Consider the following 27,354-nt stretch of genomic DNA (forward strand, 5'->3'; position numbering starts at 1 on the left):
TAAGAGATCTTATTAATGTAGGTTAAGCGTGATGAATGATGTTGCTGTGGCCAGGAAGGGCAAACAACTGTGTTGCCTGATTGTCCCTTGTTCCAGCCTAGAAAGTGATGGTCAGCAGCACTGAAATCTTGTATGTGGTATGGGCTGTTCTCATTCTTGTTTAACAAAGTTAGGATGTGTGCCACCTTCCCTGATATTTTCAGGCAATTAAAACTTCAAGGAATCTGTATGTATTTTATGTTCTTATATATATATTTCTGAATAACTTTCCATTTTTTAATTAATACTTAAGTATTTTTATAGTGTTTCTTATCTGTACTTTTCCAGTGGATAATGCCATTGTTCCATGTAATTTGGTACACTTTGAGGTACTTGACTGCATTATTGATATTTGCTGACATATACTGTGTCAAGGGATTACATGATGATGATGATGATTCCTTTTTCACCTAGTCATCCTTTTTCCTCTATTGCTTAATGCTACTGAACACTGGACAAGAGCGTGAACCTATATTTTATTGCCAGGGTCAGAGTTCGCTTGAATTAATGAGTAGAAATGACTTTTTCTACTAAGTATCTGAATGTAATATGATGCAACAAAGCCACTTATTTTCATGATCACTATGGGATTGGAGAAAAATGTGTTCTTGTATAAATAGAAGTTGTGAAACATATGGGACCTGTGGGAGTAAAATGGGGTTGGGAAGTGTAAGAATGGATACAGAAACATGTCAACAGGAGTCTCAACCATGCATCAGTTTTTATTTTTGCTGTTATCTAATATTTAGTGCTTTTGACAGCACCTTGATCCCTCTGGGAAGCAAAATAAGGTTTGGTGGGTGTGGTCTCTGTAGGGCATAAGCATCACAGAGCTCTGCATCAGCCGTGGTATGGTACATTTGTGCTTAGTTGCAGACTAAAGCCTGGGTGGAAGATTTGCAACAGCTGGAACAGAACTCACTGCATTTGCCAAAATCTGCCACCAAGGGCTTCTAACTATCATGACTTTGTTGCTCTTAACCCAGCAATCAAGTCACTTGCTATTTTCAATCAGATGAACAGTTAACTATGGGAGAAAAGTAAGTTGTTATTAGCCAGGGGAACAGTTTGGTGCTATGGCAAGTATAAGTCAAAGAAGGAAGAAATGGTTAAAAAAAAAATAAAAAAATCTGGAAAACAAAAAACCAACACAGTAGGATAACTTAGTGTGGATGTGAGTGTCACTGTATGTGTTATATCCACTGTTTAACAAATCAGTAATTTTCTTGTTTACCAAAGCACATCCTCTGTGTTCTCCAGCAATACCGTAAAATGACAGAAGTGTGGGTAACAGCTGTAATTCAATTTGGTTTAAACAAATGACTTCAGTAGAATTTTGCTATATCAGAAACTGAGGGATGCTGAGTTAATGCTGTGTGTGCCATGAAACTGATTTCTCTTAGAAGGAGATCATATATATATATGATCTCATATATATATATATCATATATATATATGAGATCATATATATATATCATATATATATATGATCATAGATACTGTTGGATAATTTGCTGTTGAAATGGCACAGTGGTGCTAATTCTATATACCCTTATTCTTGCTACAAGTAGAAAGTTTTCTGGAAAGGCAGTGTATGCTTTCGATGTGGTACTGCTGTACTGGTTTGCATCCTGTGCGTTTTATTATCTCCTGTTAATGCAGCCTTTGCTTTATCCAGCTGTCTGCGTTTTCAGCTCTTTCAGGTCAAGGTGAGCCACTTCAGAGTAAAAGCTCACATCTCAAATGAGTTGTGATGATGAATATTCCCCTCCTTCCTCAATAATTCTTAAAGAACTTTGGAAACCAAGCAAAATAGCTCCCAAAGGTGATTGAAACTTGTAATTTCTTTCTGCTCAATGTGAGGTTATATAATCCTTCAGCACATTACATGGTTGTCCTGTGGCATTAGGGTATTAGCACTAATGGAAAGACATAGTTATTACAAACAATTCCAAATTTCATGGTGTGTGTCTTAATAGCAAAAAGGGATTTTCTCATGATTAAAAAGAAAAATGGGTGGCAAAGCAAGGAAGAAACGCTTGTTGCCTACGATGATCCCCTGGAGGCTTAATTACTGAAAAAACAAATAGGAGGTAAATGTTCTGGATGTTTACAGGTTAAACATTCCATAACTATCTTTTAAATAAGAGCGTCTGCAGCCTGGGAGCAGCTAATTGCTCAAGGATCACAGCCAGTTATTCTGCCTCGTTTTCCCCCAGGATCGACACTCGCAACAGGATAATTCTTACCCTGATATAAGTGTCACAGTAGGAACTCAGTGTAATTTGCTGATATGATATCAAAAATAGCATTAAGATAATTACATTTTGCACTTGTGGTGTTTCACAGGCGATAGTACAGCTGTAAATTACTGCATTTGGGTTGTTGTAACCTGGCCACTCCCCACTAAAACAGGTTTCTTTTTTCATTTAAGCTACAACAATGAAGTTACTCCAAAGGTTTGGGGCTTTTCTGGTGTCTTCAGCACAGGAGTGTATCCAATATTCTGAGTTAGAGCACGAATTGCAGTATCTATTGCAGTATGTCACCTATGGGATGCTTTTTAGCATAAGCTGTTGCACAGCAGTTTATCTCCAGCACCATCCCATGGCAGTTGCAGTTGAATGCTTTGTTCCTCCCTTTTTCGGGAGGAAGGTTGAAATTAGTAGATTGTTTTCAGTTGCTTGGATATATATATTTTTTTGTTAAACCTTCGTATTGAAAAACTTAGTTCTGTGACAGCAACTTTAATTTCTGAGTTATGCAGCCTCTGTAAGGAAGCTCAGTATGTGCAACCAATAGGATTACCTGATTGCACTGCTGCTCCCATAGCCTAGGCTAATGAGAGTGCAGAGGAAAGGCAGATACATCAAGAAAGCCAGACAGTGGTTTGATTAATATTGGCATTGAGCTCTGGATTTAAACTGAACTCTGCTAGCTTATACCAGGTGACAAAGTGACACAGAGTATTCCTTGCTTGGGTCACAAAGGAAAAGGCTCTTGCTATCACTTAGGCTCAGGATGGTCAGTGACTTTACATGGCCATGTACAAACTTGGTGTTTCTTTCAAGTCTTTTATCAGTTTCTGAGAAGTACCCACCAAGTTCTGGAAGGAAACAATGTTTTTGTTGGCATTTGCTTTGAGGGAATTGATGCCCATGATTGACTGCTTTCCTTCAAAGACTGCTCAAGAAGCTGAGGTGAGACACTGTGTCAGACCGAATGTTTATTTCTGCAGCTGTTTTCATTTAAAGGAGCAACCATTTAAAATGCGATTGTTCTTTGTGAAAGAGGCAATCTTAGCAACACAGAGTTAAAGCTTGGAAACGGATGCTAATTGGTATGATGAGTTTGAGGGCTCTCCTGCAATGGGCTAAGTCACAGGAAAGAAAAAACATGAAGGCACATCTGACTACAGTTTTTATTTTACCATTGAACAGTGTTAGGGATCCTTTCTGTAGACAGACAAATGCTTGCCATTATTCTGTGCTCAAAGGCAACATTGAAAGTGACCTGGAACAGGCAGGAACTGACTTTTTTCTACTAATATGATATGAAAGTTTTATCGTATTAGGAATTTTCTGTCATAGTGGATTAGTATCAGGTTCTATTAACATTCATTTTTACTAACTTAAAATGAAATGTGCTAACGTGACTACACTATGCTATCACATGAGGAAAAAATGAATGATATGATATTAATGTGATACCATAGAAAGGTTTCAATAGCTCTGTCCCATGGTTAAGTAGGCAGAAGTTAAAAAATAAGGTATGGTATCTTGGGGTAATGAGTTCATGATAATTCCCAAAGAGAAGACTCCGTTTTTCCTTTTATACCTGCCACCAAATTGCATCTGTATTTGCAGAATAGATTTTAGAGTTTTGGAGTAATAAACCTTGCACCTGATTCTTTAATTATGGTTGCTCTAATATTTCTAGGTGAAACTCATTGGGAGCTACAAATACTGAGTGGCTGAACAAAACAACCTGAGGTGTTCCTGGCTTATTATCCCTTGACTTTTAGCAAAGCAAGTGTTGACTTCTAGTAATATTGTCCTAGAAGCCAAATATTTTAGAAAAGTGGGGAAAAAAAGCCTTCATATTGTGTCCATGATCCATTATGTGCAGAATGCTGTGGCCAGAAATAATTAACAGGCACAAAGGGTGGTAGTTAGTCATTTGGCTGGATGAGTGTACCTGCAAGGTTCCTTTCACCTGGAGCCAAAATCTGATAATAATGGCTAATGTCAGAAGAGTTCAGCCTTATCTAAAATATGACCAGAAAAATGCTCATCATATTTGTGACTCCAAACTTCATAGAGGACGAAATAAGTGATTTTGGCTACTGGATGTAAACTCAAGCCAGCTCTAATTCTGAAAGCCTGTGCTATGGCTTTCCTTTTTATTTTCCCTTTGACACAGCAAATTCCCCACAAGCTGTAGTTTAAAGTAAAACCTTTAAAAAACTCCAGAGAGGTGATGAATTAGAATGCACTTACTTTCAAAAGCACAGAATTTCATCTGCATTTCAGAACAATCTCAGTTGTTCTGACTTCTTTCAGGAGGAGGTTGCTCAGTCATTGAGTTTATCAGTGTTCACTGATACAAAAAATGATGTGGTCTCTGGCCCCAGGGAATTTGGAACTTGTAATGCTCAGTATTGTTCAAAATGCTGACTTGGGATACCAACAGAGGCAAATCTAATCCATGGCTCAGAGCAGGAGAAATAGCCAGCTGGAAAATGCTACTGGGCAGAAGGGTTGGAAAGCCAAGCTTAGGTTGGAATCAACTGGCCTTTCTGAGGTATGCAGCAGAAAATTGTACAAGAGAGAAACAGTTTGAAGCTTTTATGTCAGTATGTTGGTAAACATTTGTTAATTGCATGTAGTCATTAAGGCTGTCAAAGGTGAGATGCCCTAATCGCTGTCCCCAAAGGGTTCAGAAGCATCTTATCAGAATGGCCTTGATTAAAATGGCAGCACTGCTATCCATACTGTACTGCCTTCCATCATTAATAACTGTTATCTCTCTCTTCAGACTGATTTTTTTAATTTTTATGTTTGCAATTACAAGTGATTTATTGGAAGATTCATTGCACAACCCGTCCAGAATCATTAAATTCACCTAGGTTGAATAACCTGATGTTCACCTGGAAATAACCAACTCAGTGACGTTATCTTGCTGAATTTTCAGCTGCCTTCAAAGTACAGCGCTTACCCTTCATTTCTTTTCTTTCAAGTGCAGCAGCTGGGGTAGGGGAGGGAGACAATCTTAATTCATAACAGGAAATTAGCCAAGTCTGAAAGGTGCACGCTAATTACAGAAGGCTGTATATCTTGCGTAGCTGATTGTGCAGCGCAGGTTTCTGAATGGTGGCTATGATTTTTCCAAATAGCGTTCAGTAATTTGAAATGTTATTAGGGGATTAACTTTCCATATGAAAAGCTAAACTAATACTTATTAAATGTATTATAACAGCGAGTGGGCCTAAGAAGCTGGCCATTATTTTGCAGGCTGTAGCCACTGCCAAAGATGGAGGAGGGTGTAGGACAACCAGCCCAGTGGGAGGAATGGGCAAGACACCATCTTTCATGCCTTATCCCACTTACATCAGCTGACACAAGGCAAGCTGGTGGGCTCCATTTATGTATGTGACAAATAAGTGAAAGGCTGGAGGAAAAGAGGGTTAAGGGTTCTTGTGTTGCATCCTTTTTCTACAGTATTAAATCAACCAAGCTATGCTCAGTCACATTGAGTTTTTAGTTATTTCGGAATGCGGCTGACATTCAGAATCCAACCTTTAGGAACTAAAGGCTGCATGTGGCTTTACTGTTTTGAGAAAACAGCTGAATGTCACACCTTTATGTCACAGTTTTGTTGATACTGGGTAAAGCCATTTTACTCAGTTGATATTTTTAAGCCTCATTAAATGCCTTGTGATGATGAGCATTTTGTAGTGGTGTTAGCTGTCGTTTATTCTCTCTCCCATCTCACCGGGTTTTAGGCTTCTAGAGATGCATATGGTCTTTGTGACCTGTGATACTTGTGCAGTGCATGGGAGCTCAGTCTGGATTCTTCTCAGCTAAAAGCATGAGGCTGCAACTAGAGCTAAAGGCTTGTAGTTACAGTAAAGCCACCCATTCCCTAAGAACAAGGCAACAGCAAACATAGACCTGATTTTAGATGAAGGCTGCGCAGCTGTGGCCATGGGGAATGGCTGTGGGAGTCTGTGCCACAGTAGTTTGTGCCCCTGGTAACACAGAAGGAAGCTCAAAAAGAAACCATCCTGGTTAGGAAATTATTATTATTATTGTGAAAAAGATGTTCTAATTTAATCATATCACTTACAATGAGTTATATGTATTCTTTGTCTTGGAAAGGTCTTTGGCCAGTCTGAGTATGATTCTTGGCCTTTCTTTATAGACTTATGTCTCTAGCTGTCTTCTTTCTTTGATAGGTTAACTGGCAGATTTCTTATTTCTTCCTAGAAGGGCTGGCATCTTCTCTTTAACCAACATCCTAATGCTTTTATGAGTAAGTAAATGGTGTTTTTTCTCTTCACCTGCTGTATTAATCAAGGCTTACTTTTCTTTGCATTTTACCGCTGATTCTGAAACTGTTAGCCTAGCACAGTCTTTATAGTGATCTTCATGTAGCCTATCAAATATCCTTTGTGCACATTTCTGGAATACATTCACTGTTCTACATATAATATATTTTTTTCATGCAATTAACTTCCTGTACAAAACTTGGGGAAAATTATTCAGAACATCTCTGCACCAAGTTCTCATTGCTTCCCTCTGTCTATCCTCCTGGTAAGATCCTTGAAGGCTTTTTTTTTTCCTATGGGCATCTCTGAAACCATTAATCAAACCACTAGTGTGCTTGTTTTAAATGTTTCCCTCACTTGGTGTTCTAAAATGGTTTTTAACCTTTCCCTACATACATTTTCTGTTTCCCTAGGCTTTCCCTTAACTAATGGTATTATGATGGTCTCTTTCTTGCCTTTGGGGATCTCTCTTGAACTACATGAACTTGTTAAGTGTCGGTGAAGACTTCTCTCAATTTCTGTTCCTGCCTTTTTTGCTCTCTCAGAAATCTGATGTCTAGCCTGTGAGCTGAGCCCTAAGGAAGCCCAAAGTGGTAGTACATACTTCTGCAATAGAAAGGGACATAAAGCACTCCCTTACTCCCTTGCATGGGCCACTCAGGTAGGGCTCAACTGAAGGAGCCATTGTTACCACTCAGCAGATGGAAGAAATAAAATCATATCACAAAAAACTGGCACAAATGACCGGAGGATCAAGGACCCGCTGACCAAGCACTGACCAAGGAAAGGCACTGCCCCACAGAAATGTCTTCAAGGGCACAGGTGAGGCTGGTTATGCACCAATGGCACATTAGGCAGTTAGGACTTCAGCTGTTGATCCAGTTTGCCTGAATGTGAGAAACATTCACCTACTTGTCCTTGGTGTCATTAGTGCATAATTTGCATTGATACGTTAAAGTTGTAAAGGTTGGGGGAAAAGCACTAAAACCTGCCTCATGAGAAGCGTTCAGGTAGATTGCAACAAATATAGCTCACAGGACAGTTGAGAATGAATCCTATCAATATACTTTTTTTTTTTTTTTTAGTTTGTGAAAAATATCATTCTGGAAAAGAAATTCTTAATTCTTTTTATCCTGATATAATACAAAACAAAACCAAAACAAATCCTCTCCTGTTGAGAGGTTTTTAGCTGTATGATTCACTCTTGTTTATGTTTCATTTGGCTTAGCCTTTTTCTTTTAATACTTAATCAAATCTTTCACTTCTCATATTCTGTGGATGGGTTCAAAAGCTTTTTTGTTTATCTTATGTATTGTTCCATATATCTGTCTTGAGCCATGTTGGCTTCTCTTGTCATTTTGACACTGATTTACTGGAATGAACTTATATTTTAAACTCTGCTACTGTTCTTTAAATGCCTCCCATTCTACATTAACATTTCTCAACAACAGTTAGTTCTAATTAGTTTTTTTCCAGCCTGTTTGCAAATCTAGCACTATGTTTTCTGAGAATAAAAACATAAGAATATCAAACAATAGATGATCAAGTGACTTTGCCAGTAGTTCATCCATGTTTTACTTATGCTTGTATCTAATTGCGTATGTACCAAATAGCCATTTCATACTTAAAGAACAAAGTTTTATTCTATCAGAATACTTGATATAGAAATGAATGCGTTTCAGTGACTTGTAGATTTCTATTACAACTTTCCTATTCCTATTGACATAATTACATGTTCTTTACAGCAGCAAAAAAAAAAAAAAAAAATTGGACAAGGATTTCTTTCTGTGGTGCTTTTTGTCTGCAAGGATTGCTTAAAAACAGTGCCTGTGGATGTACATAAGAGTAGATACACTGAAAAATAAGAGAGAATTAATACTAGCTGAAAGTTGACTCTTTTGCAATAATGCAAATAATGCAGTTGACTCTTTTTTATAACGCTATTTCTTCATGGTTTGGTGGTCTTGAGGTATGAGTTTTAGTCCACTAGAATTGTAACTGTGGAACTGTGGTTGTTTTATTACCTATGTTACTGTAACTCTTAGGAATCCAAGTCAGGAGGCACAATCTCTGGTGCTAAGCACTGTACCATTGTTGAACCAAAAGACATTGTCCAAGAATTCAGCACTGTCTGTGCTGTGGTTTAAAGATAAAAGCTTTCATAAACATCCAGGTAGGAGATCATAGTTATTGGTGACTGAAGGCTGGAAAGAACTTGAAAGGTGAAGATGTTGGGTGTTTGTTGGAACGGAGAGAGTGGAGTACTGGCTTCTATCAAAGCAAACTGCTGCACCTTGCATGAGTAGGTATTTATAGCAAGTGTGGCACCAGTAGTTCTCATCTCTCAAATTTTCCAAAGGGGTAGAACATCAGAAGTGAAATAGATTTCATCCATGCCAGGCTAGTTTTCAGATCTGATTAGAAAGCAGCAGGATGGGTGAAATTCTCCTCTCCCTTTGCAGCACTATTTCTGCCTACATATATGTATCCCCATCTTTGTGCCTGCTCGTTCTACCCTAAGCTTCAATGACAATTTCACAGCACTTAGGTGACTCTGATGTTTGGCTTGTTTCCTACATGCCAGAAGCTCAGATGCAAGGTTGACACATGAATGAGCACAGACTTGAGAGAGGAGGATTTTTATAGATATAAGAACTATGGCAATCTCAGCAAGAAAACTGTCTCGCTTGATTTTTTCCTGTGTTGTACTGTGGTATGAAAGAAATACTTGACACTGTTGTCATGTTACCTTTCTTCCCCAAACAACCTGCAGGATCTGCAATTTAGACAAAGCATTCAGTATTAAAAAGCAAGCAGGACACCACGTGGTGCTCCTTAACAGCACCTACATGGATGGTGTGCCTTCCCACCTGCATCACACAGCCTCCACCATGTGCTGCATTGTGGCTTCCTTGTGCTCTTCTGTGGCTGTGTAAGAAATGAGAGAACTCCTTGCACAACTACCTGTGCTGGATGGCACTGGGGAGGCAGTTCCAGGCGTCCTTTGTGTATTTAAATAGGCACAATAAGGAAGGGACGAGTGTTGTTCCAGCAACGCAGGGCTCTTTTGTATCTGAAACTGTTCCAAGTTTTATTAGGAACAAGGTGGGGACAGTGCAGAACCTGGCTTTGCTCACAAAGCATGTAATCTTTTCCCATTAAATGCATTTTTACATTGAATTTTAAATGTGACTTTGTAGGCAGCACAATCGTCTCCTTAAGGCACATCTGCAAGTTTGGCACATGCGTAAATGTAGAACTTTGATTTGTTGCTGCTCTGATCAACGCCTATTAACAGCATAGTGTGTAGGTAAGAAAGTACAGAAGTAGGGTGTAATGCAGTCAAACACAGAAGTCTATTTTCAGTTCTATTCTGAAAAAAATGTAGCATAAATAGCCCAGTGTCAAATGCTATTTGAGTATCGTTTCTTACTATGTTTGATACACTTTCTGGAAAATCTAGTATGTCTGACAAGGAATGAATACTACACAGTTTCTCTTCTTGCTGTTACCATCTTCCCAAACTGAGCAGAGAAGGCTGTAGAAAATGCTAACCCTAGTATGCCTGGTCTGATGTCTTTGTGTCTAGGCAATACAGGAAGAAATACAATGAGAAAGCTATCCAAAAAGCTTCCCTGTAAGCCCTGTCAGAATCTGCAGTGGTAAAGGCAATACAGTGTGTGGCTGAATTTTATTCTTCCTTATGTCTGCAGTAACGATAAGGCAAGCGGGCAAATGGGAGAAAAGGTATTAAAATAGAACAGCATTTGTGGGTAAATGAGTTGATCTGCACATCATAGCGCAGCCATCTCACTGTGCTGTCTGTAACCTTTAGCCACATCTTGGATTGCAGACTTGTGTTACGTTCTGACAATAACCACACCGTTTTGCTGACTTATTTTGACAGTTTATGTCCAGTTACTTCCAGTGATTTGCAAAGCTGACATCTCCCTTTAGTGAACCTGAAACTATTCTCTGCTGTATTGCCCAGATGTTTTTAATGTGCCAGCCGTTCATGAAAAGCAGGGGCAATAGAACAAGGCTCCTTCTCACTGAACCCATTGAGGTGTAGGTCCAATAGCAAACATGGAGTGTGAAAGGTGCTATAGTGTAGATGAGGACTGGACCACTGATGGGTACTTCTGTGGTCAGAGGTGTGTTTTTATGAATTCCTCACACTATAAATACCACCGTTTTTTGCTCCTTAGCACGTATTGTGGTCTGTGAGTCAGAAGAATATGATCTTTCCTTATGGTAAAATGTATCTGATTGAGTTTATTTATACTGACAGCTTTCCTAAGTTAACTTCTCTCTGAATTCCCAATTCATGTAATAGCTTTCTTCCTGCTTCTCACTTTTGATCTACCTTTGTTCTGCCTATGAAGTATAGGAAGCTGATAGTTATTTTATATTTATATTTCAAGCCTGCTTAATGTTTAATGAGGCTGAATGTGTTGTAAAAAGCTTCAAAATGCTCACACCCGTTAATATTTCACGCCGATCTACAGAGACAACTATATTGATCTTTTAAGTATCTGCTAAACAAGACAAGGAAGAAATTAGATTTTGGTCAGTTTAATTTGGCTGGTGACTTAAATAGCTTTTAGAGCATTATCATCTTTTAAAATGTTTTGTTTCCACTTGGATAAAGTAGATTTTAAAGGCAGTATTTCAACACGTTCTTTCTCTGTGTTCTTGGTTTTACCAGCTTTGTTTATTATATCCATTCAGATTTCCCCATAAATGTTCTTGAACCCAGTGGAAGGTTAGGCATATTTTTGTTTATGAATACAGATGAGAAAGATAGAATGTTACTACCTCTAGTTTCTTCAGTTTGTTTTCCTTGTTTAACTATACTTTGCTGTATCCAGTTCAGAGCTGATGTCAAGCTTCCTCAGAATCCAACTGTGGCCTTAGCAGGGAGGAAGTAGTGCACCCTGGAGTGGGCTACTGAGTAATACTGTTTTACCTAAACCTTGGCCATACATTGGTTATTGGTGCAGCATCTTCAAGGATGGCTTTCCTCGGGCAGTCCTGTACTGGAGTTGTTTGACCATGTGGCACGTGCTATGGGATTATCAATTCATGTTCTTGTAACATCAATCTTTGGTCTCACTGAGGATTTTAAGGTAAGTGTTCAAAAGCTATACATATCATTTTCCACTAGTTTCTGTACACTCATTGGTCCAATGGACCATCACTTTGAGGATTGCCTGACTATTCCCATATAAAGAAATTATTTCCCACTTAACTGTGAAAGCGTCTTGATGCGTAACTAAATTTTTGTTGATATGATGAAACACTGTCACTTCTAATGCATGTGTCACCCTTAATTACCCTAGAGATTCAGTATCATGGCAACATGATTATCAACAGGAATAGTAATGGACCTACCTGATGATTGTTGCACTCTTGTGGCAGACATAGTGAGGAGATGCTCCTGTCTGGGAAAGAAATTTTACCTCATCCTATGGAGAGAGAGAATTCAGCTGGGAAGCTGCCTTTGCTGTGTCACATGCATCTAAGTCCCTTATATACCTGCGCACTATAGGAAAGCTGGTACCTTTTCTTTCTGAGGTTGCTTTGAAAATCATCAGGGTTGGAATTTACATAGCACTTGGATCTGAAAGGCCTCACTAGTGCCTGTAAATTAAATATAAGCCCAATTTTATTTCTTTGAAACTTAGAAATTTTGGTTTATGTGTTCCTTACTGGGCATATTAAATGGAACGTAGCACACTAAATTAGAGAGAGGCACTGCTTATTAGTTCAAACTATTCAGCTATGGGCCATGCCAGGCCTTGAAGAATCTTTAGCTTTGAAATGTTTCATGTGGCCTCTTATGCCACCCTGCAAAACAAGTTACGCGTGCCAATGGTCACATATGCTAATGGTAATCAGCTGTCTAGGAGCAATATCATCACTCAGTAAAAGGGTTAGATATATTTGAACAGACCATTTGATACTGCCCTCCTTGAAACAGTCTTATGCCCTAAATACCTTACGTGAGAATGAATCAGCCTAAACTCCTAGCATTATTGCTCAGTAGTAATAAGAGGATCAGGACCTGATGGTTATCAAATTACTTCTAATCTCAAGTCCCACCATCCACCCCATTGTTCCTATGTTTGCTTTTATGTGGCGAAGGCCTTTGTTCCTCCATGTAAGGTCAATGGGTTCTGCTGTTGACTGGGATCCAGACTGACTTCTGTATTGTGACAGTAAATCATTATGCAACTATTCTAAGATACTTGTGTAAATGTAATAGGATAAGGATGAGCTGTATCCTCCATTCCACAGGGAGTTATGTGAAGTACCTTGATTAGGAGACAGATTTAACCCGATTGAATCACCAAATGGAAATATAAGACAATGAACATTAGCCACTTAGTTCATTTCATGAGTTCTAATAATTAAAACTGCATGTGCAATAATAATGGCTTTCCAGATAGATAAGGAGGAAAAATGCACCTTTGATATGTTGTGGCACAGGCATAATGAAAACATTTAGGTAATGGAGGATCTATGTAACAGGAATTACCACACAGAACCTGCAGTTGGAAATATATAAACACACTTCCCGACAGAATTTCACTACGTCACTATTCATTAAGAAAATAGGCAATAACTGACAAGATAGGCACAAAATGAATTTTCATGTTGCTGGGATGAAGCATGGCTCCCAGCAATTAATGGGTTTAGTCATATTAAGCAGATAAATAATGCTATCTGACATTACAGTATTTCACATTACACTAAAATTTTGTAACATTTGCTCATAATATGACTTGAAATATGTTACCTAGGAAAAAAAATCTTATCTCTGGAACAGTCAAGCCCCATTAGAAACCTTAGGCTTGAAAAATCACAATGTTAACAGTTATAACCCCTAGCAAAGGTTTGCTTTCCTTAAATAGTGTTAAATTTAAACCCAGAAGCTCTAGTCTCTTTTTGAGTTACTCTTCCATAGTGCATTGAGCTTGAAAGGAAAATTTAGTGCACAAAATATACTGCGTGTTGCTGAATGCTGGTAAGTGAAACACTATGAAGAGATACACAAAGGAGGTTGCCTCTAGAATGAAATCACATCAATGATAAGTCATTCTCTAAAATATGTTTTTGTACTCTGCTTTATCAAAATGCTCTTAATGTGACTCCATTATACTTAGAATGATTGATAACTTGATTGGCTTGAATTTCATTTTAACTGGCATGTTTGCCTTATTCATAGCTGGGCATGTTCTGAGTACCATTCTTCTTGTAAAAAAACAAACATACAAAAAAAAATAAAGCCCTGTAAATACAATTGGCCTAAATTTCCAAGTCCTGTAACTCATCTGATTTCAGTATTATTATTTACATAGTTTTATACTGGAAAATACCCAATATATTCCAATCATTAATAGAAATTGAGAACAAACAAAGGAATATGATCTCTTTTTCATTTGATGCTAATTTTATTCCAAATTCAATGAGTAATGTGGAAGAAAACGTGATTGCCTGTCAAAGCTCAGATGCAGTTTTTTTTTGTTGGGATAGAACACAGTGGATTTGGAAGTGTCATGTTTAGCTGTAGGCAACGATGCTTAGTGTCTCAGCACCCAACTCCCACTGAATTTCAACAAGACATACCAAACAACCTTCCCTTGGGCTCCAGTGAAAACCCTTGGCTTCCTATCTAGTCTGAGCTGTAGTTTTAGTAGTAGGAAACAAGCTTTTTTTCTGAGGTCTTTTAAGGTATTGTTTCCTGAGACAGCAGAAGATGATCCAAGTGCAGAGAGAGCACAGCAATTCTGTACTAAAATATAAAGATCTCAAGCTCTAGTATGAAAGGGCTGCTAGAAAACAGAAGTTATCAAGGTTGTTAGGACTATTCAGTACAGCAAACCTTTCCAAGTCCAAATAATAACAAACAAAAAAAAAAAAGATAATTTTTTATGTGGCAAGATACAATTTTATTGCTTCTCAGATAACACTGCTTTTAGGCAATACTTTGACGTGGAATTACTGGGAGAGCAAACACCATCTATGTCTTATGACATCTGTCCTACTCTACGTTAGCAGAAGAGGTAGGGACTTTCAGGAGACCTTGCTGGCAATGCTGTAGGTGCACACTAGAAGCTTAATAGTTACGCTAACAAAGGCAAGGAATCTATGCCAGAGTGTAATACAGAACTATCTTCAACTGCAAGTATTTAACCATTGTTCTTACGTGACCTTAGCATTCAGAACAGGTTCTAGCAATAGTAAAAACGTACACTCAACATATTTCTAGCTTTTTTTTAATGAAGCAAAGAAGAAAAGTTTGGTGCCATACATCCAGCTGCTGTTTGTAGATGATGAGCTAGTGCTTCAGGCTGAACTACTGGCACAAAAGGCTTCACATCATTGCTCTAGGCTGGTCTGTATTAGTGTTATTGCACCTTCATAGTATCAAAAAGTTGTGGTTTTATGATGCTTTTTTAAAAAATAGTACATTTAAAACCAACCATACTTATCTGAGTTAGGTATATAAAAATATACATGTTACTGCTCACATTATACAGTAAAAAAGAAAGCACCTGTGTGGAAAGCTTACTCCCTTCTTTGGAAGGAAAGCTGTCTCCATGTAGTTGCTTCAGTAACACGTATTTATACGTACGTACATACAAACTAGGACTTTAGCCACATGAATCTGTCCCCGTGTGTGGTACAGAAAACTGAAGGCCCAGGGGGGTGATATGTCTCGTTCTTTCTCCATCATAGATCTGCTGCCATTCACACTGTGTGAACAAGAGTATGGCTTGGGTAAAGTGCGAAAAGCGTGAGATAAATTATTCTCCATGTGGCATAATTCCTTCCAGGAAACACTGTAACAGCCCACAAACAATGTATGTTACTCTGTTGTCAGAAGGAGCAGCTGTCAGTCTGAACTCCACAACTCTTGCTGTAGAATGCCAGCATGGGTGTTGGGCCACATGTGCTTCTTCTGCACTGCAGTGGGGATTAGGGAGAAGGGCCAATTGCACACGTTGCACTTGTAAATCTATGACCTATAGGTCTCCTTCAGCCCAACTGGGACAGAAAAATGCAACGCAGACAAAAAGGCTGTGGATCTTGTCAAACATCTGTATATAAGGGTAAAACTGTAAGTACAGATGTTTCTAGATGCCTGATCCCTAGAGGTGTTCCAATACCAGACTGGATAGGGCCCTGGACAGCCTGGTCTGGTATGATCTGATCCCACAGCAGGGAGCTGGAGCTAGATGATCTTCAAGGTCCCTTCCAATCTAAGTCATTTTATGATTTCAAACGCTATTAGAAATGATGACTAAACAACTTAGACTATTGAAAAAGTAGGTTTTGTTCTAAGCATAGCTGCATCCTTGGAATTATATTTTAAGTGCCTTTCCCAGATCAAACCTACTAAGAAACATTACCATTTTTCTCCCAGAATAGAACTGTATAGTTAGATATAGTATTTAACCTTGTGAAGAAAATAATAATAATAATACAAACCCTACTTCTATGTAGTTTCTGAGGTAATAAACTGCCATGTTAAAAATATACGCATGTCATTCAGTTTTGAGTGTGTCCCTTGTTCATCATCCCCCAAAAGGGGATGAACGTGATAGATTCAGTAAAATGAAGAAAAGGCCTGTGGCACGCTGCTTGGTATACTTATATCATAGTTCATCATGGTTTCTTGTGAGGTCTTCCCCGTAATTAGTAGCTTGACTTCCAACAAACAAATTCCAGTTGTCTAAAACCTCCTCTTTTGTTAGTTTTTGATCCTGGTGGCAAGAAAAGAAAAATTACTTTGAGGACGTTTTCAAAGCTAAGTAAAAGGTACCAGCACAAACTTACAAGAGCCCCAGGGCACAGAAAGTTCTTCAAAGTAGCAAGTCTTAAGAGTCAGGAGTTGCTGCTGCTTTTTGACCCACTGCAGTCCCTCTGGCTTTAGTCAAGTTAAACTGATAACTGAAATTACCTTGTAATTAACTCACTACTGAACCGTCTGAGTTACCTGGTATGTGGTTTTGCATGTGGTTTGTTCTCGACTTCCTAACAATAAAAATCCTCTACGTATTTGGTTGAAGATGGTTGATTATGTTAGAAATTTAAGCTTTCCTGTCTCAGAGTGTTTGGGTTTTTCAGGCTCCAACCTTGCTGGCATTCCACCTCAGAAGATCACCATCTGGGATCCACGGAACTACTAGTCTCTTCTGTTAAATGAAGTGGATGTGCATCTGATTACAGAAACTGGAGCTGTTTGACACCTCTTAGGTAGTGTATCTTTTTTTTTTTTTTCAGTCTTACAGTCTAAATCAAAGTACAAAACCGATAAGAAATCTTAGAAGAAAAAAAAGAACTTCTACTGTGGTATATCTGGCAGGCGTAAGATGATAGAGTTTCTTATCTAACCTAATTAAAGTGAATGGAATTTCTAGCACTAATAAACAGTAATTCACTTGTGATTCTCACCCTACCAACTGAAATTTGCACGAATGCGTTACAACAATAGCATGTCTAGCCTCTAAAGCCTTAAAGTGTACTAATAACGCAAGTTATTAGGAGTCACTTCATGCTAACTTATGCTGTGTTTAAAAAATAAACCCAACCCAACAACAACCAAAGAAAAAATCCTCAATCCTACTTTTTCATGCTAGAACTCTATATACCTTATCGACATCCGATTCATAGACTAAATGTCTGGCTTCAGCTAGTGCGTGATCGTAGTCCTGTGGGAGAATCCAGTGCTGAATCTCCTCTTTGTCCATCTTTCCATCCTTATTGAGGTCACGGAAATCTGAAAACTGTTCACGCTCTGTAGTCACCCAGTCAGGCTCAGGCCCACCCTCTTCATTTGCAAACATATCAGCTGGAAAGGAAATCAAAGTCTCACTCAAGTCATATTTAATCTGAAAATTGTGCACTAACTAGAGTTGTTTGCAGTGTTGCTCAGAAAAACTAAACATTTCACTCTTTGCACAGCATTTTTTGTGTGGTATATGAAATGTGGGATGTACTGAAGCTGTACACATCATCTTTCAAGTCGATTTCTTCACTACTGGTGACTCTTCTTTAGCATTGTATTAGACTTGCTAGCAGAGCACAGTTAAGAGAAATCAACCTGTCCAAATGTCTTCTGTCCCTGAATTTGAGTGAAAAAAGTTCTTCAAGGATTGCTGTTTTGCTAAATATTTTGCTCAGTCACATGAGAAAGGGACTTAGCAATTTTATCTTGTTTCTGACAGCAAATGTCTTCATGGATAAAATCAGATTCCAGCCAGCAGAATGGTTAAGGCAGGCATGTCCAACTCAAAACCAAGGTAAAATATCTCACTCATTTTTTGTTTTTGTTCTTCTTTTTTAATGCTTTAAGGAAAAGATTAAAAATTAAAATGTCTATTATTTATTTTACAAGGGCTGCTCTGAAAGTAACGCCTCCTGTTTTATTATGTTGACCCATGATGTCAGAGGCAGATGCTGGTGGTATGGCAGTAGAGGTTGAACCCTCCCACCAATATTCCATTACATTTTGTTGCTATGCATCATGGTAGTAAAATGCCAGAGTGGCAGCTGCTATCTATGTAAGTAGGGTTTGGAGAGTACCAGTGACTATTAAGAACAAGTACTGATTTACATCTGTTCTTTTACAGCATAGCCCTTCCAAATCACAAGTAGTTGCAAAAATCCTTCAGGAAGCATAAGTGTGTTCACTTTATCCTTCTGGTCTCTGCGGCCAGTCAGTTGGCTCCTGCTCATTTGGGGTGCTTACTTCTCAAGCCTTTCAGCTTTCTATTAAAGCTTGCTCTGTAGATAGTACTACTATGATTTGTGAATTTGGTTTTCAAGGATGCGCTATGAAAGAGTGCATCCCATAGGGTTGGTCTTAGGGCCAAAGGCTGGTATAAGATGTAAATACTGATCTGAAATGTAAGAATAGTCTCCCCTTACTCCACAGCAGAAGCATATAAGCTAGGATGATATATGCTAGGATAAGGCCTCTCTATTGACACAACTGTTCAAAATATCCCTGAAATACCCAGTACCTGCTCATGCACAGTGAGTTTAGTTCTCTGTGCTTAACATGGCTAGAAATATTCTGCTTTGCTGCTTTTACAAATTCTAAAACAAAAGTTGTAGAAGTCAAATCAGGAGGCAAGAAGGAAGGAAGAGGGAGGAATTGCTTTGCAACCGCCAGCAGACTCCCCCATCAAATACCTAATCCGGAGACCGCATTTGGTGGGCTTTTTTATTGTTCCTAATCAAAGAAGAGATCTGGCCATTTTCAACCCCAGCCTGATCAAAACCAGAATGTAATTATATCTTAAAAAAGGGATGTAGGAATATCTTAAGCAATTTTCCCCAACTCGTAAAGAAAACTTCAGACAACACATTCACTTTTTTTTTCTTTTTTTTTTTTCTTTTTTTTTTCATTTTTAAAGAGCAAACTATATTGTTTATTTGAAGCATCTGACGTCCTGTCAGTTTGACTTTTATCATCCTTGCCATGGGGTGATTGTAACTAGAACATTCTATGCTTTCTATCCTAGAAGACAGAAAAAGCAGCATTTGCAATGGTAACAAATGTTGACGATTACCTTATAATTATATGTAGGTAATGTCACTGAATGAACTGAAATTACTGTGGAAATTATGCTGCTCTGTTATTTCAGTCATAAATGAATAGCACTCACATTCTGAGGCTAAATATAATTTACAAGGAAAAGAAACCCCCTGCCATTAATTAACATGTGTATACTGTGCCCGATTATACGAGAAGTGATCTTTATAGCTTTCGTGGTACTACTTTATTGATTTAAAACCCATCAAAATGAGTGAAGAGGGAGAGGTTAGCGTTTGGAATCAGCAAAATTATTCAAAAGGCTAAAATGTATTGCATATAGCTGATCTCCTGTCCATTTTATTTTCATATGTCCAAGCACAAGACAGCAGCTAACTGCAGAGAGTGACTTAAGTTGGTGTAAATTAACTGTGACTGATCTGCTGTTAATGTTTCCATTCTGTTCTTACTTAAGTAACAGAGTTATTTTTCACATACTTCACAATTTTGTTTGAGAACCCTAAATCTCACCACTATTTCTACACAGTTAATTCTTAATGCATCATCTTGTACAAGAAACAAAGGTGTTGCTGCAAAAAATCATTAGAAAAGCATCTAGGTTGACCTCCTAAATAATCTAGGAGAATACTTAGTAGAAAACAGGCGAATGTTCCTCTTTGGTTTGCTGATGCTGTTGTAGCTTTGAGGGAAGACGGACAAATGGACATTTTGTAAGAAACAAACTTCCAGACTTACCAATGTACTCATCCTGATCCACAAAGCCATCCTCATTTTTGTCTATGTCTTCTAAAGTTTCCTGGAAAATTGCATTGAAATAATCAAGAGAAAACAGAATTCTGGCTATTCCCCTTTCTTAGTCATTTTGCACTCAAGCCCTGACTGGGACACCATGTTTATTTTTTAAGCTATGTGCAATTACAAGTTGGTATGTAACGCTTTGACAGCCTCACATCAGCATACCTTTACCTTTATTTTGGTACACAACCATACCAATATTGTTTCCATTTAAGAGCAGTCTAAGTGCTCCTGTTTTGTCTTCCTTGTACCGAGAGCTCTAAATCAAGTAAATTTGATTTATTCCCAGCAGGGGAGATTCAGGGTGGACATTAGGAGGTATTACTTCTCTGAAAGGATGGTCAGGCACTGGAATGGACTGCCCAGGGAGGTGGTGGAGTCACGGACCCTGGGGGTGTTCAAGGAACGACTGGATGGGGTTGAGGGACATGGTTTAGTGGGAGCTATTAGTAATAGGGGAACGGTTGGACTGGATGATCTTTTAGGTCTTTTTCGACCTTGGTGATTCTAGGAAATTTCAAGAATTACGTATCTCTTTCTGTTTCCCCAGCTGGCCACTACGCGTGTGTCTGTCTGCCTATTTCTCAACTCTGCCAGGAAAGGCTGAAGAAACTTATCAAAGTTCACCTGAACCACAAAAGTAAAACCAGCATCATTGCTTTTGCACTGCTTACTAAGACAACGATGTTTTTCATGTGCTCAAATTCCTCTGGGTGAAGGAAAGCAGTGAATTCTTCACGAGTGGCAGCCAAGTCTCCATCCAGATCTGCAGTTTTGAATCGCCTTTCATCTCTGGGCAGCATTTTCTTAAAGCTGTGCCGATCTGTTGCATCCTGGAATTCTTCTGGATTTTCTGCCAATTCAACAAGATAATCACAAAATTACGTTATAGCAAACTTAACAAGGAACAACAAAGTCTCCTAATTAACTGGTATGTACTCTGAGTCTAGAAATACAAAGGCTTACTGCTAGAACAGCTTCTGTGTTAAACTGGAATTTCTTTTTCTTAGGGTTCTGATGACGTCTCACCTAGATAATAACCATAGGTAGCTTGTTTGTACTCTTCCCAGGTGATTTTATTGTCCTTGTTTGTATCATAGTCTTTCCAAACTTTAGCGACGTTTTCATAGATATAGCGTTTCTGTACCCGTTTAATCCAGTTTTTCAGTTCCTCTGTCGTGAGATAGCCATCTTGGTTTTCATCTATTCTATCCACAATCTTCCTGTAAAAAGAGAATGGTAGGCATGAAGGGTGGGCAGAAAAAACAAACCTCTTCAATTTGCTTTTGGATGTCAAATTGAAGTTGGATGTCAGCCCAAGTTCATTATCTTTATCTGGTCCTGATTTTACACTAAAATGTGAAGCCCAAAATGCAGAAAGCTGTCCTATTGGGTGCGGCTGTCTTGCGTTTTGAAGTTGATCTTACCACTTCTCCATTCATTCTTCAATACTGCTATAAATAATCAAAACAGAACCTGAACTCTCGAAGTTACTCAACAAACCATCTCAGCTGGCTTGTAGATTGTGCCTGCTGACTTTGGGGAACCCATGCTCAGGGGGAGGCTACAATGGACTTAGAACAGGAAAACAACTATAATACAAGTGTATCTGATGTTTAGCAGAGGCCACAAGGACAAAAGCTTTGTGTTTTGTGTGCCCCTGCAGTTCCTTCTGTGGCTTTCCAGCAGATTGATGCTTGACTGGGCTGTGTTTTGTGATTGTTCACTGTTTGCACACAGTTCATACCCCCAGCTGAAAAAACCACACGTGTGCAAGAATAAAGGAAGACCTAATTTATGTAACCCATGTCCTTGAAGCCACGAACATGCATGCTGAGATGATTTCTTTTGCTCGCTTTTTCAAACAATCTGGATTAAATTGGTCATTTGTGCCAACTGCTTTGTGGCTTTGCTTACTGAGATGCAGCTTGCACCAGGAGCAGGAGGTCATTCAGAGCCAACAGCACCATTATGGTGGCATGAGACACACACTGTGGTTCCGTGCTGCTCCCCGTGGAAGGACACAGCTCATCTTAATGAGAATGTGAGGACATTTCCAACTATTCTCTGCTAATTGATTAGAAAGACCTTTCTGTAACTGCTAGGAAACTTTGTTCTCATTAACAACGTGCCTTCTTGCATGTGTAAAGGACGGAGAAGGACTAAATGCAACTGCTGTATGGAAGTAAAAGCAAGACCGAGCAGAGTTGTCAAGAGCAAAGAAGTTGCGGGGAGCCCGTTTAACAGCAGCCTGGGGAATAGAACTGAGATGAAGGCAAGAGAAGAAATGGTCTCAGCTTGACTCACGGGACTGGCAGAGCTAAGCGATGCCCTGCAGGACAGGAGAGAGAAGGGATACAAAGGTAAGACAGCCGGTTCGTGCTTCTTCGCGCAGCAGTCCCGCAACTGAGCAGCGGGGGCCGGGAGTGCCTGCCGCCCCGCGAGCCCTCCCCGCCGCTACCGGGCCCAGGGCGGACAGCCCCATCCCTGTCCCGCTTCCGCCGCCCGTGCCGCTCACCCCAGCCGCTCCTGGCTCTCCTCCGGGCTGAGCTGGTCGAAGCTCCGCGCCTCCTCCTTGCCCAGGAAGGCCTCGTGGTCGTACTGGAAGCCCGGCGCATCCTCGTGCTGCTGCGCGGTGCCGGGCCGCGCCCGCTCCTGCCACGCCGTCGGTTTGCACAGCCCGCCCGGCAGCGCCAGCAGCGGCAGCGCCAGCAGCAGCACCGCCGGGCACCGCCCCGCCCCGCCGCCCATACCCCGCTGCCACCGCGTGTTCTCCGTCCGGCCGCAAGCACCGCACCGCCACCCGCCGCCGCTCACCGCGCCCGGCCCCGCTCCTCCCCCGCCGTTCCGCTGCTCGCGATTGGGCAGCGACCGTCCGACAGAACGGCCCGGCCCGGCGGCGCCACGTCTGCAGGGCGGTGCGGGAGATGCGGGCGGAGCGGCGAGACTCGGGGCGGTCCGGCAGTGAGCCGTCCCATCGGCGGCCCTGCTCGGCTACGGGGTTGTTCTCCGCTCGCGTGTTCCTCCCTGGCCCCTTGCACGGCTGACTGTCTGACAGCTTCAGCGGGGTCACCGAAGTTTGTCTTTGCTTTTGTACTTGGGAATCTGTGGTTGATCAGCTGTTCAGCTGTCTTTCTTCCTGCTTTAAGGCAAAAAGTTCGCCGAGAGAACTCGGGGAAACAAATTAGAGAAGTCAAAGTGCGTTCTCAGCTTGCTGTCTTGGTGGATGAACAAATCAGCACAAAGCAGCAGCTCGCTTAAATGTTAAAGCTCCTTTAAATGTTAAAGCTCCTTTCTGCTCCTCTCCTTTCTGTTCCTCAGTCTCTGCAGTCTGGCCATCCCACGTGTTAGGCTTACAGGTCCTGCTGTCATCCCTGCATTACTTTGGAAAGGACAAAAAATAGGATAATTTGCTTTTTGAGACAAGCAACAGTAAAGTAAGCAAACAAGCATAACTATGCCATGAGTGTAACACGGAATTAATACCCCAGCAATATGCAGTAGAAGAAACAAGGTTGCCAGCACTGTCCTAGGGGATTAAGCTGCTAGACAAGTGGTAAGCCACCTGCATGGGTGGCAGGTATGTCTTGCTGCTTGCTCATCAGTGATGTTGTGGCTTGTTGCTTGATCTTAGCAGAGCAATGAGAAGTTACTGGAGGGAGGAGGGAAATGGGTGTTATTTTCTGCTTTTAAAGTGTCACTATGAACATCTCTACTGAGAGAAACCTACGACTGCTGAATGATCAACGTTAACTGCATTTAGAGTTTAAGGTGCTATTTTTGTGATCCATGCTTCTCTCAGTAATGTGGTGGAGTTTTATACACGTTAGGTTTCTTTGAATACAAGGTCTGCAGCACTGAAAATGTGTTTTTAGCAATTTATTTATGCAGCAGCAGGCATGCTGGGTAGTTTATAAGCTTTTAATGAAACACTGGCGGATATTAGGGTTTTATGGGCTGGAAAACAGTGCAAATCAAAGAGCTTTGCTTGCTGTTTATAACGTTTTTCCCCTGAATCTAACAATATTTATCTCACTTTTTCCATCTTACATTTCACTCTTCACATATTTACTTTCACTGATATCTATTCACTTTCAACAAACTGTTCCGTACTCGGAGCTACAATATGCCTGTCCTATGGGTCTGTTTACCCACATCAAGACAAAGATGACTCTTTTTATCTCCTATCTGCAGTCTGCATTTGCCCTGATAAGAGTATGCTGACATCTTTGATCAGTATTTCTGGGCATCGCTAGTAGCACCTTTCCTCAGGCCATATAATGAGCCTGAGGCCATGCCATGTTTTCTGTCTGCCTGCTGGCTAATACCTGTTCCTATGCTTTCAGTAGCAATCCTCTTCTCAGAGCACATCATCCCCCCATATCGTTTTTGAGTCTTGCCTACTAAAAAAGTCACTATACTTGATGGCATCAGAATGTAGCTTTCAAAGAAAAGACCACTGTATATTCTGACTGACATTTAAAGTCTGCACTAAAACTGGAGTCCAACTCAGGCCTAAAGACTGATAGAAGTAAGAGTGATGGAGTGTCTAACAGCTCGTAGAGTGCAAATTTGTCTTCATTTAAAGAGCCAGTCTCCAAAACTGCTTTAAATCTTCTACCTGACCTAATTTTTTATGGCCTGTGTAGTTCTGCCATCACGCAAAGACATGCTGGCTGATTCTCAGAGCTGATACTTTTAACTTCTTCCCATGGAAAACCAGCTTCACATGTGGTGCCTCACGGAGCTTGGCCCCATTTACCTGGAGATCCCAATGTAAATAGGTTGAAGTTCTGAAACACTTAGTGGTTTTCTCATCATCCGATCAAATACATCTCGGTGTCTCCTGTGGCAACCTGAAGGAATGAGACTGTGGATTTAACTCAGCAGTCCAGGCATTCATGGTGGCACTTTGTTATCAGGGAATGATGGCATGCTGGGGCTGGAATCTGGAGCACAAATAAGCTTAACTTTCTGTGGGTGAGTGCAGGGAAGTGCCATCACTGTCAGGGCTGGGGTAGTAAGCTGCCCAGTTTACCAGTGAGAGCTGTGAGAGGCTTGATCCAGGAGCAGAGATTATTTCAGCTCTGAAAGATCTAATCTGTAGCTCAGCTGGGGAACGTGGTGATCTTTGATGACAATTCTGCTAATGTTAATAGGAGAAAAAGATAAATGTCTGGGAGAAACATTTTTTTCTATGGTAAACAAAAGAAGAACTTGTTTTTCTGAGAAGCTAGAAAATGGAAATACAATATTTTTCTTCTCCTCAACTCTACTGCTCCCTGTAAATTCAGAGTAACTAAATTAGGGTATTCCTCTGTACACAGAACGTGTGTGATTGGTTTGGATAGATATGAGTCAATGATGTATGTCACCTCCGATTAAATTACAGCAATGCCTGTTGTGTTTTACATCCCAGTTAGCCTAATGTGCTTTGCATGAAGTCGGATCACAGCAGCAGAACTGTTCTGTAAAACTTTTTACTTCCCAAAGGGCACAGAACACACTCATCAGTGTTGCTGAAAATCTTCCGCTGACACCAAGAGAAAGCAGCTCAAGCTGTTTGTATACAGCAGGGCTGTGCCTTACTGGCAGTGTAATTGCAGCAGTATTTCAGAATGAGCTGATATCTGATTTATTTTATATGATCTAGGATTAGATGACATCTACCCTTCAAAAGGATCATGGCAACACCATGATGCTGACAACCTCGTTTGTTTTGTGTGATATCCTACTTCCACTGTCCTCTACCACTCTCATCTAATTGTACCGTAAACTCTTCAGGCAGGGATTTTCTAGTATTTCTAGTGATTAATTTCTGGTTATTGGTACCGTTTAGTACTGCTGCTCCTGGTTTCCATTTCTACTATTTTCATGAGTTCTGTTGATTTTCTACTGAGTCTGTGCAGTGTCCATCTCACTTAGGGATAATCTGAGCTGTGCCTCAAGGTACGGTTGCCAATAAGTATGGTTAACAATCATTTTAGATCATTTGGGAGCAGTCTTAAACTTTTTCCTCTTCTCAGGAATCATTGTGGTTAGTGTTTTTTTGTCAAACATTTACATTTTCAAGAGTATAAAAAAAATCCTTTGCTTCTGACAGCAGGAATCTGTGCGCCGTATGTGCAATTTGCCCTGGTAATTACTTATGTATGGTGATAACCATAGCAACATCCCAGGTAGATAATGTCATGCAAATTACTGCAGCTCCAGGGATGGAAGATGTTAATATAAGTATGTGCTCACACCCCTGGTCTTCAACACTGTGTGGTGACTCTCCCCTCCCTTCCCCCATATATGTTGTTTTTAAATTTCCTTTTCTCTCTGTGATCAGGAGGGAAAGAAAATCTCTTGCTATTTTTTCTCATTGGTATTCACACGGAGGGAGGGGAAAGGTGGTCCTTCCGTGTTTCTGTCATGAATAATTTGGTATGCAGGGTGGAAATTCCACAGTGTATGTAGGGCATAAAAGTCTAGGGACTTGGATTCACCGCAGGACCGTATTGTGCTTCAGCCCAAGTTCTTGCATTTGCAAACATGGAGTGTGAGCGTGTGGGGGTGGAATTGTATCCACAGATGTTTAGACAGAGGTGTAAAGCTCCTCAAATCATTTACAGAGGAGGTGGGAGAGCAGCTTTGTTTTTCAGAGCAGACACGCTGTGGCTGAATACTTATCAGGGGCAGTGCATTATCACTGCAATGAGGAAGCTGGTAATAGTTTTCCCTTGTTTGGTTAAAAGTAAAAGGGAAAAAAAAGCCCTTTGCATGTGCTAATCTGCATATACACTAATCCTTTTGTTACCTTAGAGGTAGCTAGAATGTCTTGTTAAAAACATTCTTTAAAAAAGAAAGCAAGGATTGCTTTTGGTTTTCTGGAAAGGAGTGAAGTTGGTGCTGAATTTTTGGTTAAACAGTGGGAACCTCATGTAAGTTCTGGTCCTACAATCCATGCTGAAATTACTGATTTCACAATTCTCCACTGCAGCAGCCATTAGGAGGGGAAGCACCTTGATTAAAGAGAGTGGAGATTTGCAGAGTTGGAAGGACTGTGCAGGCAGTTGGAGTTTGTGGTCAGGGCCTTCTTTGAAAGAAAAGCATTCTCAAAGCAAGTTGAGCTATCCATTGGGCCACCACTGAATTGTCTTCGTGGTAAAATCTCTGCCAATTAGCAATTCAATACTTTGCCTATTGGTAGCACTGATAGCACTGTTCAGCTGTGCCAGCCTGCCAAGAATGGTGATGTACATAGTGATGACAGTGGAAGCCAAAAGGTCCTTGTCGAGGTAATTCAGTTAACTGTTAAACTTTGCAACTGTGCTTTGGGCTACAGTGATCCTTGAGTTGCACTGAGTTGAGTTGTGTTTTGGGGTTTTTGTCAGTTTTCTAGCGTGCCTACCTA

At 40.2% G+C, this 27,354-nt stretch overlaps 2 protein-coding genes across 2 annotated transcripts in view; one reads left to right on the forward strand and one right to left on the reverse strand.

Moving 5' to 3' along the window:
* Nucleotides 1–14,520: 14,520 nt before the first annotated feature.
* Nucleotides 14,521–22,779, reverse strand: RCN1 (reticulocalbin 1). Its single transcript, XM_015863518.2, has 6 exons — nt 22,474–22,779; nt 20,985–21,178; nt 20,630–20,808; nt 19,896–19,956; nt 17,251–17,450; nt 14,521–16,362 (listed from the first exon to the last, which is right to left on the reverse strand). Exons 1-6 carry the CDS (start codon nt 22,704–22,706, stop codon nt 16,255–16,257), a joined length of 975 nt encoding a protein of 324 aa, XP_015719004.2. The 5' UTR covers nt 22,707–22,779; the 3' UTR covers nt 14,521–16,254.
* The window catches only part of LOC116653557 (uncharacterized), a 31,120-nt gene continuing 25,926 nt past the window's right edge, over nt 22,161–27,354 (forward strand). The window contains exon 1 of the mRNA XM_085549938.1: nt 22,161–22,318. Within this exon, the coding sequence (XP_085406064.1) occupies nt 22,283–22,318 (36 nt within the window). The 5' untranslated portion in view covers nt 22,161–22,282. The remainder of the gene's footprint in view (nt 22,319–27,354) is intronic.

The sequence above is a fragment of the Coturnix japonica genome, chromosome 5 (assembly GCF_054131305.1).
Source record: "Coturnix japonica strain WE chromosome 5, WE-NBRP24, whole genome shotgun sequence".
Taxonomy (NCBI): Eukaryota; Metazoa; Chordata; class Aves; order Galliformes; family Phasianidae; genus Coturnix; species Coturnix japonica.